The 15,047-nt window shown below is 42.2% G+C and overlaps 1 protein-coding gene across 1 annotated transcript; it reads left to right on the top strand.

The window, feature by feature from the left end:
* The first annotated feature begins 13,766 nt into the window (after positions 1-13,766).
* Positions 13,767-14,321, top strand: LOC122044216. Its single transcript, XM_042604742.1, has 2 exons — positions 13,767-13,793; positions 13,908-14,321. The coding sequence occupies exons 1-2, from the start codon at positions 13,767-13,769 to the stop codon at positions 14,319-14,321; spliced, it is 441 nt and encodes a 146-aa protein (XP_042460676.1).
* The last annotated feature ends 726 nt before the right edge of the window (positions 14,322-15,047 follow it).

Genomic DNA, 15,047 nt, shown 5'->3' with positions numbered 1-15,047 from the left:
TGAACGACTAAGAGATGGCCGAGCAGTTGTCCCGCTCGGCCCACTAACAGATAAAAAGAGGATCAATCGACATCCTCGTAGGAATTCGTGCTACTAACAGACGACATGGTTGGCTGCATGGACGGGCAGAGGATCATACGGCAGAAGCTTTCATTGTCATGTCAGAGATATGCTCGGGTCATTGAGGTATGGTGTCAGAGACGCTTTCCTGACATGTCTTTTTAGGGTAAGCTTTGAGAAGTGTGCGCGTTTCGAGGAGCGTGCACGCGAGCCTTCGGAGCCCTATATAAAGGGCCCCAAGCTTCAACGGAGGTATGCATACTTTACTATAATTACTGTTACTCTGCTTCTCTGCTTCCTAGCTTATACATCATCGGAGACTAACTTGAGCGTCGGAGGGCCATCGCCGGGGAACCCCTCCCTGTCTCGGCACTGACGCGGTTGTGGTACAGGTCTTTCTGACTCGGAGTCCACCAACATTTAACAGGAGCGCCACTCCCCCCAGCATCCATAGCCTCGACCCTCGGACAGGATCAAATTTGGCGCCGTCTGTGGGAACGCACCTGCATCCGAGCCAAGAAGATGGAAGAAACTGGACGACTTAACACCATGACGCTCACTCAAGAAGAGCTCGATATGCTCATGCAAGCTCGAGCAACCAAAATAGTCGAGCAGCAATAGCAAAAGGCACTAGCCGATCGACTGGCGCAGCAGGCAACATCGATATCCGGAGGTCGAGCGGCGTAGGAGGACCGACCAGAACAGCTCTCCATCTAGGGACAAAATAGAGGGCTGACCGACATGCAAGGAGAAGCACCCCCCCGGCCGCGCGCGCGCCGATACCGTTCCATCGGGCTCTATTCCAGACGGCCCTCAGAAATCGCACGGGCGAATCAAGAGCATGGGTCTTCTTCGGGTGAAGTACCCGGAAGGGCAAAGCGTCGTGAGGCGACGCGCCCCCTGAGCGGATCAATCGCCAGTTCTCTGAAGCAATCTTGCAAGATCAGTTGCCGAGGCACTATGCTTCGTTGGCAATCGGGGAGTACAATGGATCGACCAATCCGGACGATCATTTGGGCAAGTTCGATAACGCAGCTACACTTCACCAATACACAGATGGGCTAAAGTGCCAGCTCTTCCTCACCACGCTCTCCGGCTCGGTGCAGCGCTGGTTCAGAAGGTTGTCGGACGGATCGATACGAATCTTCAAGGATTTCCGAATGACTTTCCTACACCACTTCGCGAGCAGTAGGCGCTACCAATAAAATGAGCGTCAGCTTATTTTTCCTGAAGCAAGGGCCGAGGGAGACCCTCCAAGCGTACATCCAGCGCTTCAATCAGGTAGCAATGGATATCCTCTCGATCTCATCCGAGACCATGATGAACACCTTTATGCAGGGGCTCATCGAGGGAGACTTCTTTCGGTCGCTCATCAGGAAGTCACCCCACGACTACGACCACATGCTTAAGAAGGCTAATTAGTATATAAATGTGAAGGAGACCCAGGCAGCAAGAAGAAAAGAGGCACCAGCCGAACCCGTGGTGTTGATCGAATGACAACCGCTGAACAACCACCAACCGCCGAAGGGGTCGAGAGCTGAAGGTTGACTGCACCAGGAAACGAGCGTGCATGTCGTGCAGCATGTGACTTCTGACCGGCCGAAGGCACCGAAGGGCAAGGTATGGACCCATGTTTTGTTCCTTCCACCAGTAGGCGTCACACAACACACGCGATTGCTGTGGTCTGACATCAATCACCATACCGCCCCCAAGGGGCTACCGTCGACGATCTCCTTCTCCCTATCGACGACATGAGCATCAATCCACGGGACGGCGGGAAGATGCAAGAAGATCACCTGAGCGACAACAACATCATCAACGAAGGGGAAGCATTGACCCTTCTCGAGCCGCACACGAGTGAAGCAGGCCATCACCTATCAGAGGCTGATGAACAAAGTATTCCGATGGCAGATCGACCGCAACATGGAAGTATACGTCGATGACATATTAAATAAATCCCTTCGAGCAGCTGACCTATGTGGCTATGTGTAGATATCAAGGAGACATGCCAAACACTCAGAACCTACGGGATCAAACTGAATCTTAACTAGTGCCTGTTCGACGCGAAGAGAGGGCGATTCTTGGGCTACATCGTCACCGAGTGAGGCATTGAGGAAAATCCTAGCAAAGTGAAAGCATTACAAGACATGTCGAAGCGTATCACCGGTCGGATAACAACACTGTCGCGGTTCATCTCTAAATCATCCGATCGGAGTTTATCATTCTTCAAGATATTACGTCAAGTCACTAAGTTCCAATGGGATCAGGAGTGCGACCGAGCGTTCGAAGAGCTTAAGAAATATCTAAACTCATTGCTTGTACTAGCTAAGCCAATTGTCGGTGAGTCACACTGAATTTAACTGTCCTCGACCGAGCACGCGGTCGGCTCGGCATTAGTTCGGCAGAACGACAAGGAATAGCAAGTGTATTTCATGAGCCATATATTGAAAGATGCTGAGTCTTACTACACCGGTCTCGAGAAGTTGACTTATGTATTGGTACTGGCCGCTCGGAGGCTTCGCCCATACTTTCTCGCTCACTCCATCGTCGTAATGACCAACAACCCCTTGGGTAGAGTCCTCCTCAATTCAGAGGCGTCTGGTCGGCTTATCAAATGGACGACGGAACTCAGCAAGTTCGACATCTAATATCAGCCCCGGATGGCCATCAAAGCTCAAATCCTTGGCGAATTTTGTTACGGAGGTGCAGAATCCTGAGCCGGAAGCCGTTTGAAGGATATATATGGATGACTCATCCACTCAGCAGGGCAGCGGGGTAGGTATATTGCTCATCTCGCCCCATGAGGAGTGGATGCAGCTGTCCATACGGCTGGATTACAAAGTCATGAATAATGAGGTTGAGTACGAAGCGCTCATAGCTGGCCTGCAAGCCGCCCGACACGTTGGAGCCATCAAGGTCCTCATCCATTCGAACTCTCAATTGGCCGCCCAATAGCTGACCGGGACATTCGAGATTACTAGTGCGCGACTCAAGCTCTACGTCGAAGCCTTTGAGAAACTAAAGGTCAACTTTCGGGAGGTCGTCATACATAAGGTCTCCTGATCGGAAAACCAAGCTGCGGACGAGCTGGCCAAACTAGCCAGTTCGCTATCACCGATCGTCATAGCACAACTGATCGAGCAAGTATCTTTGGTGGCTCATGTTGATCAAATGGAAGGACTCTCTTTTCCAAATGACTGGAGAACGACTCTAGTGGAATTCTTACGATTAGGAGTTGCATCATCCAATTCAGAGGACGCTCACATATTGAGGAGGTGAGCCAGTCGGTTCACCCTGATCGGGGATCAGCTTTACAAAAAGGTCTTCTCTAGGCCTCTGCTTAAATTGTTGGATCGAGACGTGTTAGAGGGGGGGTGAATAGCACTCGTGGCTAAATCGTTCGGTTAAATCGAAGAACTATCAAAGTAAATATACGCAGCGGAAATAACGAATGCAATCACAGAGGGACACAAGAAGTTTTACTTCGTTCGGAGCCTAAGGCGACTCCTACTCGAAGGCCCGCGATCCTTGATCGCTTTCCGTGGGCAACAACTATAAGCTCGTAAAATGTACAATAAGATATTACAATTGAAAGAACTAAAACAAATTATACCGACAACAATAAAGTAGCAGAATCTGAAGCTCCGGGTTGTCGGGGACTTGTAACAGCACTTCTGGGTGTTTCTAGAGCAGCTTGTAGCGTAAGGATTGCTTGGAGTTCGTTGTTGTGGTGCTGCTGCTCGAGACCCCTTATAAAGGGTGTTCAAGGCGCCTTGAAGCCCTTCAAGGCGCCTTAAACAGGCCGAGTCACCCGCGGAGATCAGCACAGACTTGGTCGAATTTCATCCAGTTCAAGGCGCCTTCAGCCTACCCAAGGCGCCTTCAACCTTCGACCCAAGGCGCCTTGAACTTTATCTAAGGCGCCTCCAACCTTCTGCGCTGGCTTTTCCTGGTTCGCACCCGAGGCGCCTCCAAGCTCCATGGAGGCGCCTCGGACACTGTTCATCCGAGTTGTAACTTGCTCCTTTGTTCCTGCAAAATGTGTTAGTCCCAAACACATACCCTGTAAAACAAAGTTAGCACAGAAACATAATGAATAATGAAAGTTTTGACAGCATTCGAACTGTCCGGGTCTGACTTCAGGTTTCCCCCCGGAAACCCTAGGTCGACCCGACGCCTACTGTTCCCTCTACGGGGAAGATTTACCTGTTGCCAGTGCGATCCTCTAGATCGACTGGACTTTTGCTCAGCACTCGACGCTTCCGGACTTTCTGCTGGACATCCGCTTCCCGGCTAGTCCAGTCTTTCACCTGGTTCGCGACACCAGGACTTTCCACCTAGGGTTACCACCCCCTAGGAATTTTGCCTGAAGCCATCGACCTGCCACGACTTTCCGCATAGGGTTACCACCCCTTATGACCTAGGGTTACCACCCCCTAGGGTTTTCCTCTACCTAGGGTTACCACCCCCTAGGACCTAGGGTTACCACCCCCTAGGGTTTTCCATTTGCCTAACCGCAGCTAGGACTTATGCCTAAGTACCACTTAGGACTTTCCTGCAAACTTGTTCAACATATTAGAAAATAACAACCCTTAACTTTGAATCATTTGCCATTATCAAAACTCAGGTTTGATCGTCGGATGCTTCCCGCACCAACAATCTCCCCCTTTTTGATTATGGCAACCCAAATTCAAAGTTAAGTAAAAATGCATAAGTATGTTAAAAAGTTTTAAGTGAGCAAGCTTAAGTATATAAAATCAAATCAACGCCTAACTTAAACTAACACTTAAACTTTTGTGAAGCTCCCCCTTAATACAGGGTTTCCTTTTTAAATTTTTACTTTTTACTTTTAAAGTTTACTTTTGAATTTTCTTATTTGGTATATCTCCCCCTTTTTGATTATGGCAACCCAAATTCAAAGTTAAGTAAAAATGCATAAGTATGTTAAAAAGTTTTAAGTGAGCAAGCTTAAGTATATAAAATCAAATCAACGCCTAACTTAAGCTAACACTTAAACTTTTGTGAAGCTCCCCCTTAATACAGGGTTTCCTTTTTAAATTTTTACTTTTTACTTTTAAAGTTTACTTTTGAATTTTCTTATTCTCCCCCTTTGCCTTTATAAAAAAATAAGCCAGTTTCAATTTTTCTTTTTGAAAAATAAATTAGACTAAAAAACAGGATAAGTGCTAAGTTGAAAAATAACTTTTCACCTAAAATTTTGAAAGCACTGAGTTAAAATTTTGCAAAACAATCTGAAAGGTAACCTAGAAAATATCTTAGCAATAATATATAACGTTAGGTTTCAAGGTTGGCTAAGTTTGAAAAAAATTTGAAAGTTGCTCTATGAACCACTTAGCTAAGCCTTTTGCAAACATTGAACTTTGAAAATGTAGCTTAAGTGAAAAGTGACTTAGCTTAATTAAAAAACTTGTTAATTTTTTAAGTTGAAGAGAGAGAGTAGCTAAAATTTTAATTTAGGTTATTTATTCAGTTGGTCCTTAAGTCCAAGCATGAGTCAAGTTGAATAGCAATGTAATTGGTGTTGATCAGATATCAGAGCCCTAAAGTATAGGCATTTTTAACTAAAAGATTGAGTATCCTTTGCCAACTGTCTAACCTTGAGTTACTTGCTGATTGTCTACAGGACAATAGCTTTCACTTGGTTAGTCAAGTTAAGTTATTTTGGTCCAGATAGACTTGACTAGAGCTGGAGAACTTAACTTGATTAGTGTTTATTGCATATTTAACGCCCAGACTCATATCGATGCACAGATATAAGCATTCTTGAGTCCAGGCTGTACCCTATGCATCTCACGCCATTCTATGTTTTACAAACACAATCAAGGTAAACCTAGGTGTTTGTGAGATGCTCTGGCTGAGTCCTAGGGGAACATGATTTCTAGGGGAAAATCGTAGGCTAAGTCCAATTTTTGAAATTCTAGAAAAGTAGGGATTTTGACAATATCAAGATTTTACCTAGAATTTATAAAAAAATGTAAGAATATAATGTTATAGTATTTATTCTACCCAACACATACCTATTTGTCTTCTAAGAGAGCTGAACTCAAGTTCAGGTAAGGGTTTTGTGAAAATGTCAGCTAGGTTTGATTTTGACTCAACATAGTTGAGTATAATATCACCCTTAGCTACATGGTCCCTTACAAAATGATGCTTCACCTCTATATGTTTAGTCCTTGAGTGATGAATTGAGTTTTTTGTTAGATTTATTGAACTTATATTATCAATTGAAAATTTTGTTTTATGATATTCTAGTTGATAGTCTTTAAGAGTATGCATCATCCATAGCAATTGAGATGCGCATTCACCTAAGGCTATATATTCAGCTTCAGTGGTAGATAAAGCAACACAATGTTGCTTTCTACTTAACCAACTTACAAGGCATTGCCCTATAAATTGACAACTGCCACTTGTGCTTTTTCTATCTAACTTGCATCCAGCGTAATCTGAGTCAGAATAGCCATGAAGGTCAAGAGTGCAAGTTCTAGGGTACCAGAGTCCTATATTTAGAGTACCTTTAATGTACCTAAGTATTCTTTTAACATAGGTTAAGTGTGACTCTTTTGCACAGGATTGGTATCTTGCGCACATACCTACAGCAAACAATATATCAGGTCGGCTTGCAGTTAGATACAGTAAACTACCTATTATACTTCTATAATATTTTGGGTCTACTGGTTTTCCAACTGGGTCAGAGTCAATATTGATGTTGGTTGCCATTGGAGTATTTATTATTTTTGAATTTTCCATACAGAATTTTTTAATTAACTCCTTAGCATATTTAGTTTGATAAACATAACTTCCATCTTTAGTTTGTTTTATTTGTAAGCCTAAGAAAAAATTAAGTTCACCAACCATACTCATTTCAAATTCATTTTCCATTAGTCTAACAAATTCTTTTAGAAATTTAGAGTTAGTAGATCCAAAAATTATATCATCAACATAGATTTGGGCTATGAAGATGTCTTTATCTACAGTTTTTACAAATAGAGTTGGATCTATTTGACCTTGGTTGAAGCCTTTGGATATAAGGTGATTGGATAACCGTTCATACCATGCCCTAGGGGCTTGTTTAAGTCCATACAAGGCCTTTTTTTAACTTAAATACATGATTAGGATTATCTAAGTCTTCAAATCCTGGGGGTTGGCTTACATAGACCTCTTCTTTGATGAAACCATTTAAAAAGGCTGACTTAACATCCATTTGGAATAATTTAAACCCTTTATTTGTTGCATAGGCTAATAGCATTTGAATGGATTCGAGTCTAGCTACTGGTGCGTAGGTTTCATCGTAGTCTAATCCTTCAACTTGACTAAACCCTTTGGCTACTAGTCTGGCTTTGTTTCTTATGATATCACCCTGATCATCCAACTTATTTCTAAAAACCCATTTGGTGTCTATTATTGATTTATCTATGGGTTTAGGTACAAGGTCCCAGACTTGGTTTCTCTCAAATTGGGCTAATTCTTCTGCATTGCTATAATCTGGATCAGGTAGGGCTTCTTCTATAGTTTTAGGTTCAATTTTAGAAATTAGAGCGATCTGACTAAGGTTTCTATAGGATGATCTTGTTCTGACTCCAAGGTTTGGGTCACCCAAAATTTGGTCAGGTGGGTGAGAAGTGCTTATTCTAGTTGGTCTTATCTGTGAGTCAGAACCTTGTTCTTCAGACTCATTAAGATTAGGTTGGATTTCATCATCGTCTACTGCTCTTGGATTAGTGTCAATATTTTCATTAGTTAAATTATTTTCTTCATCAAATATCACATTAGTTGTTTCTTCAACTTTCAAGGTATTTTGATTATATACTCTAAAGGCTCTACTGGTAGAGGAGTATCCTAAGAATATTCCTTGGTTAGATTTGGGTGTAAATTTTCCTAAGTAATCTTTAGTATTTAAAATGTGAACTTTACAACCAAATACTTTTAAATAGTTTAAGTTAGGAATTTTATGATAATATAGTTCATAAGGAGTTTTCTTGTGATATTTATTGATTAAAATTCTGTTTTGAATATGATTTGCAGTATTTATGGCTTCAGCCCAAAATTGGTGATTTAAATTATATTCATTTAACATAGTTCTGGCGGCTTCTTGTAGTGTTCTATTTTTACGTTCCACTAGGCCATTTTGCTGAGGGGTTCTAGGACATGAAAATTCATGTAGATATCCATTTATTTTATAAAATTGAGTAAATCTATGATTTTCAAATTCTCCCCCGTGATCACTTCTTATTCTTATAATTTTAGTATCTTTTTCATTTTCTATTAATTTGCAAAAATTACTAAATGTTTCATAGGTTTCATCTTTTGTTTTTAGGAATCTTACCCATGTAAACCTAGAATAGTCATCAATTATTACTAAGCAATACTGGTTCTTGCTTAATGACTTGGCTCCATGTGAATCAAATAGGTCAAGGTGAAGGAGCTCAAGTAATGAGTTGGTTCTTTCTAGATTTGTTGGTTTGTGTGTTGACTTAGTTTGTTTTCCTTGCTGACAAGCATTACAGATTGAGGTTTCAATGAATTTTAGTTTGGGCAGACCTCTAACTAGACTGTTATGACTCATTCTTGAAATGAGTCTAGTGTGAGTGTGACCCAGTCTTCTGTGCCACAAGTCAGTCTCCTCTTCTTGTGTTATTAAACACTTTATTGAGGATGTGGGTAGATTAATTGAGTACATATTATTTTTCCTAAGTCCCTTAAGTGTAATTTCAGGATTTTCAATATTTTTGACTAGACACCTAGTTTTGTCAAAAGTGACTAAGTATCCGCTATCACATAATTGGCTTATACTTAGTAAGTTGAAATTGAAATTATCAACTAACAGAACTTTTCTAATAATAAACTCGGAGCTGAGTTCGATATTACATCTTCCGATTACTTTAAGTTGACCATTGTTGCCGAATGCAACTGATCCTAAATTTTTTAATTTGAGCTTTGAAAACTTCAATTTATCTCCAGTCATATGTCTGGAGCATCCACTATCCAACATCCATTGATCCAACTCCTACACATGAAGTAGTTTAATTGGTTTCTTTTTAATGGATTAAAGATAGCGTGATTGAAGTAGACACTATGTTTTCTATTCCATTGTATTCAAGATAATTAAAATAAACTAAAAATTACTTTGCATTTTAAGTTTTAAATAATTTTGACATTAATTTTAAGAAGATTTTTTAAATAATTTTGAAATTAATTTTGAAAAGGTTTTTAAATAATTTTGAAATTAATTTTGAAAAGATTTTTAAATAATTTTGAAAAGATTTTTAAATAATTTTGAAATTAATTTTAAAAAGATTTTTTAAATAATTTTGAAATAAATTTTGAGTTAATTACTTTGATGATAATTTAAGATAATTAACTTGATTAATTTAAATTCAATTCAATTTTACTTTTAATTTCTTAGTCATCTCACTCGATCTAAATTGTCAATCAGGGAATCCTATAATTGATGTGAGATGATTTATTGTTGAATTTAAAGGTCTGGTTTAACTTTGTGTTAGCTTCAGGTTTAGCTTTGGGTTCAACAAGTAAGCATTCTTTGGATAAACTTCTGGGCTGTGGTGAGTCACAAGGAACTCATTAAAGTAACCATGCCTTCGAAGTTTCCAAATAGTCCTACCCACTGAACTTAGTACAAAACCTTGGTCTAACTAGTTAGGATCCATTTAAGGGTAGCTTCGGTCAGTTTCACTTGGCCAAATGCACCAGGTCGAAGCCATATCTTCCTAGACATGCGATGCCCAAGCTTCCCTAACGTACTATCATCCAAAAACTTCACCAGTACTGTGGGTCAAGTTAAACGTAGCCCATTTTTTTCTAACCTTAATTACCCTGCCGGGTAGTCTACTCTTGTTTACCCATTTCGGGTAGATTAAGTTCGGAGGTGCCAGATAATCTGGAGCCTTCCTTTTAATTTGATTTAATTATTTAATTTCGAATTTTGAATTTCATTTAATTCTTGAATTTAATTTTTGAATTTATAATTTAATTTTGAATTTTTGATTTTTGAATTTATAATTTAATTTCAAATTTTGAATTGAATTTTTGAATTTATAGTTTAATTTCGAATTTTGAATTTCATTTATAGTTTAATTTCGAATTTGAATTGACTTTTTGAATTTATAGTTTAATTTCGAATTTTGAATTGAATTTTTGAATTTATAGTTTAATTTCGAATTTTAAATTTAGATTTTGAATTTTAAATTTAATTTATTTTTAGTATCGTTTTTCTTTTTGCTCCCCCTGGATCACGGCCTCGATGTGGTCTATCGAGGTAGTATATTTGATCCTTCGGGACCCAGTATTGACCAAATCTAACTTGATTGATCAATTTGGACTTGGGGACCCATGCTTGGACTGATTTACTACTTTGTTTATTTATTAAAGATAAATAGGATTTATATATCTTTTTTACTTTTGTATCCTAGCCCAGTTCTATTATAGACAGCTCTTTGTGTCCCAAGAATTAGATCCAAATTCTTGGAACCCAGAGAGAACTTTTCTAGAGTAATTTTTAATTTGTTTAACTGATTTTTCAGATTTGAATTTTCTTTCTCAAGTCGTTGTACTTGAGTTGAATCTTCAGTTAAAGATTTTGAGTTAGTTACTCCTTTAAGAGTGGTTATTTCTCTTAAAAGTGACTTAATTTTCAAATTTGACTTAGCTAATTTGCGAAGTAAATAATTGACTAAATTATTGAGTCTAGGAATACTTACAGCGGAGTCTGGTCCTTCGGAAACGGATGCGGATCCGTGGCTTTGCTCAGAGTCGGCTTCTGACTCGCTCTCGGATTCGCTGATCTGGTCCCGGGCCATCAATGCGAGTAAACTTGTTTGGTTGAGTTCGTCGTCTTCGTCCTCCGAAGAAGATTCGTCCCAGGTTGCCTTTAGAGCCTTCTTTCTTCTTTGCTTCTTGGCTTCCTTTTGATTGAGGCAGTTGGCCTTGATATGGCCCTTCCAGTTGCACCCGTAACATGTGACTTCAAATTTTGTCTTTGATTGGGCCTCTTTGGATTGGACTGCCTTCTTCAGATCTTTCTTGTTGAATCCCTTCTTCTTCTTGTAGAGTTTCTTTACAAGATTCACAAATTCGCCGGCCAGTTCATCTTCTGAATCTTCTGAATCGGATTCGTCTTCTGATTCCGATTCAACTTTTCGCCGTCCTCTTGATTCCCGTGTTCGACTCGTTCCTGCAACCAAAGCAATCCCTTTCTCGAATGGCCGTGCATTAGTCTGTTCATGGAGTTCGAATTCACTAAACAATTCATCTAATTTTAAGGAAGACAAATCCTTAGAGACTTTATAGGCATCTACCATTGATGCCCATAGTGTACTCCTAGGGAATGAGTTAAGGGCATACCTTATTATATCTCTGTTTTCTACCTTCTGCCCGATTCCATGTAGAGAATTCAGGATATCTTGAATTCGGGCGTGCAAAGAGCTTGCCCTCTCGCCTTCCTGCATTTTCAAATTGTATAGTTTATTTAATAACAAATCACGCTTACTTACCTTGGTTTCTGAGGTGCCCTCATGTAGTTCGATCAGTTTCTCCCATAGTTCCTTTGCGGAGGAGAATGGACCGACTCTGTTGAGCTCTTCTTTGGTCAGACCGCATTGGATGGTGCAGGTGGCTTTGGCGTCGGCTTCCACCTTCTTGATAAATGCGGGCTCCCAGTTTTCACAGGATGTAGGCTTACCATCGGTACCAGTTGGTAGTTGTAGTCCTGTTCTGACGATCATCCAGGTGTCGAACTGGATCTTTAGATATATTTCCATTCGCCCCTTCCAATATCCGAAGTCTTCTCCGGAAAATAGTGGGGGGCGAACGGTGCTATATCCTTCTTGTTGGGCCATTTAGATCTAAAAGAACAAAAAACAACAAGATCTATTCCAAGACTGAGTCTTGGATTAGTAGTGTGGGAAGAGAATAGTAATAATTACGAGCTCGAGTGGTGTTGCACCAACTTCGGGCAAAAAATCGATTCGTAAAAAGAAATTAGAATATAGCTATGAGGCTAAATTCTAATTGACTCCGAATAAAACCACGAAAAGAAAATTGTCTTGAATAGTGGTTGCACTGATTCAAGACGACCCCGCTCTGATACCAATTGTTGGATCGAGACGTGCTAGAGGGGGGGTGAATAGCACTCGTGGCTAAATTGTTCGGTTAAATCGAAGAACTATCAAAGTAAATATACGCAACGGAAATAACGAATGCAATCACAGAGGGACACAAGAAGTTTTACTTCGTTCGGAGCCTAAGGCGACTCCTACTCGAAGGCCCGCGATCCTTGATCGCTTTCCGTGGGCAACAACTATAAGCTCGTAAAATGTACAATAAGATATTACAATTGAAAGAACTAAAACAAATTATACCGACAACAATAAAGTAGCAGAATCTGAAGCTCCGGGTTGTCGGGGACTTGTAACAGCACTTCTGGGTGTTTCTAGAGCAGCTTGTAGCGTAAGGATTGGTTGGAGTTCGTTGTTGTGGTGCTGCTGCTCGAGACCCCTTATAAAGGGTGTTCAAGGCGCCTTGAAGCCCTTCAAGGCGCCTTAAACAGGCCGAGTCACCCGCGAAGATCAGCACAGACTTGGTCGAACTTCATCCAGTTCAAGGCGCCTTCAGCCTACCCAAGGCGCCTTCAACCTTCGACCCAAGGCGCCTTGAACTTCATCTAAGGCGCCTCCAACCTTCTGCGCTGGCTTTTCCTGGTTCGCACCTGAGGCGCCTCCAAGCCTCGGACACTGTTCATCCGAGTTGTAACTTGCTCCTTTGTTCCTGCAAAATGTGTTAGTCCCAAACACATACCCTGCAAAACAAAGTTAGCACAGAAACATAATGAATAATGAAAGTTTTGACAGCATTCGAACTGTCCGGGTCTGACTTCAAGTTTCCCCCCGGAAACCCTAGGTCGACCCGACGCCTACTGTTCCCTCTACGGGGAACACGTCCTCACCTACTCCACTCAGGAGATTTACCTGTTGCCAGTGCGATCCTCCAGATCGACTGGACTTTTGCTCAGCACTCGACGCTTCCGGACTTTCTGCTGGACATCCGCTTCCCGGCTAGTCCAGTCTTTCACCTGGTTCGCGACACCAGGACTTTCCACCTAGGGTTACCACCCCCTAGGACTTTTGCCTGAAGCCATCGACCTGCCACGACTTTCCGCATAGGGTTACCACCCTCTATGACCTAGGGTTACCACCCCCTAGGGTTTTCCTCTACCTAGGGTTACCACCCCCTAGGACCTAGGGTTACCACCCCCTAGGGTTTTCCATTTGCCTAACCGCAGCTAGGACTTATGCCTAAGTACCACTTAGGACTTTCCTGCAAACTTGTTCAACATATTAGAAAACAACAACCCTTAACTTTGAATCCTTTGCCATTATCAAAACTCAGGTTCGATCGTCGGATGCTTCCCGCACCAACATAAATGTGTCGGATCGGAGGACGCTGATTACATACTGCGGGAGGTACATCAAGGGACCTGCGGGGGACATACGGGCGGACGCTCATTAGCAAGGAAGATCCTGTTGGCCGGATATTTCTGGCCGACCCTCTAGGAGGATGTCGCCTGGACAGTGGCCACCTGTCTGTCATTCCAGAAGTATCATAACCTCTCGCACTGGCCGATCGAGGAGATAAAGACGTCCACGGTCTCTTGCCCGTTTGACCAGTGGGGCATGGATATTGTTGGGGCATTCCCCATGGCAATAGGTCAGCGGAAATTCTTGCTCATCGTAGTGGATTATTTCTCCAAATAGGTAGAGGCTGAGTCGCTGACAAGAATAACTGAGCAGATGGTCATGAAGTTCATCTGATAGCACATCATCTGCCGGTTCGACATCCCCCGTCAGCTCGTCTCTGATAACGGAAGGCAGTTTGTTGGTCAGAGACTTAAAGAATGGTGCGGAGGATATGACATTCAGCAAGCCTTCACCTTAGTGGCCTATCTGCAAAGCAACGGACAAGCGGAATTTGCCAACCGCGAAATTCTTAGAATCCTATGCGCTCGCCTCGACCACGTTGGAGAAAGTTGGATAGATGAGCTGCCCCGCGTGCTATGGGCAATCCGCACGACACCCAAGGAGGGAATCGGGGCAACTCTTTTCCACCTGGTATATGAAGGTGAAGTAGTCGCTCCCGTCGAAGTTGGAGTTGAGTCCAATCGGCTACAACATTATGATGAAGATAATGCCGAGCAGAAGTTAATGGAGCTAGACTTAGTAGATGAATGACGTGCTAAAGTCGTTGTCTGGCTGATGGCCCACTATCAAAAGATGAAGCAGAACTACAATCGGAGGTTGATCCCTATATTGTTCCAGGTCGGCGATTTGGTATGAAAGAAAGTAAAGTCGGTCGGCGATGTCACCAAGGTAGAAGCCCAGTGGGCTGGACCCTTCAAGGTCGCGGAGAGGCTCTGTTCGGGCGCCTATTACTTGGAGGATGAGGACGGGTATTGACTGGAGTGACCGTGGAGCGCAAACTATCTCCAGCCTTACAGAGCCAGGTGAGAGGTGAGCCAATATAATAATCAATGTATCTTTATATCCTTGTGCTCCCTGTATGCAGGGCAGAAATAAAAGACTCAAATTCCGAGCTCTGTGTTGAACGACCAAACAAACCATCGAGCGGCGACGTCAAACGTGGGATCACTGTCAAATCGTCGAGCGATGACGTTAAACCCCAGTATTTGTTGAATCGTCGAGCAGCGACGTTAAACCCCTATCTCCATCGACGGTTGAGCGGCGACCTTAAACCCAAGTCTTCGTCGAATCGTCGAGCGATGACGTTAAACCCCTGTCTCCATCGACGGTTAAGCGGCGACCTTAAACCTAAGTCTTCATCGAATCGTGAGCAGCAACGTTAAACCCTTGTCTCTATTGACAGTCGAGCGACGATCTTAGATCGAAGTCTTCGTCAAATCATCGAGCGACGACGTTAAACCCCTGTCTCCATCGACG

This window comes from Zingiber officinale, chromosome 2A, assembly GCF_018446385.1.
Source record: "Zingiber officinale cultivar Zhangliang chromosome 2A, Zo_v1.1, whole genome shotgun sequence".
Taxonomy (NCBI): domain Eukaryota; kingdom Viridiplantae; phylum Streptophyta; class Magnoliopsida; order Zingiberales; family Zingiberaceae; genus Zingiber; species Zingiber officinale.
The sequence above is the reverse complement of the archived record's forward strand: the minus strand, read 5'-3'. Positions and strand labels throughout refer to the sequence as shown.

Coding starts and splice junctions, on each gene's coding strand:
- LOC122044216 (XM_042604742.1), top strand. CDS start 13,767: ATGGATATTGTTGGGGCATTCCCCATG. Junction 13,794..13,907: donor TTGTTGGGGCATTCCCCATG/GCAATAGGTCAG, acceptor TTCATCTGATAG/CACATCATCTGCCGGTTCGA.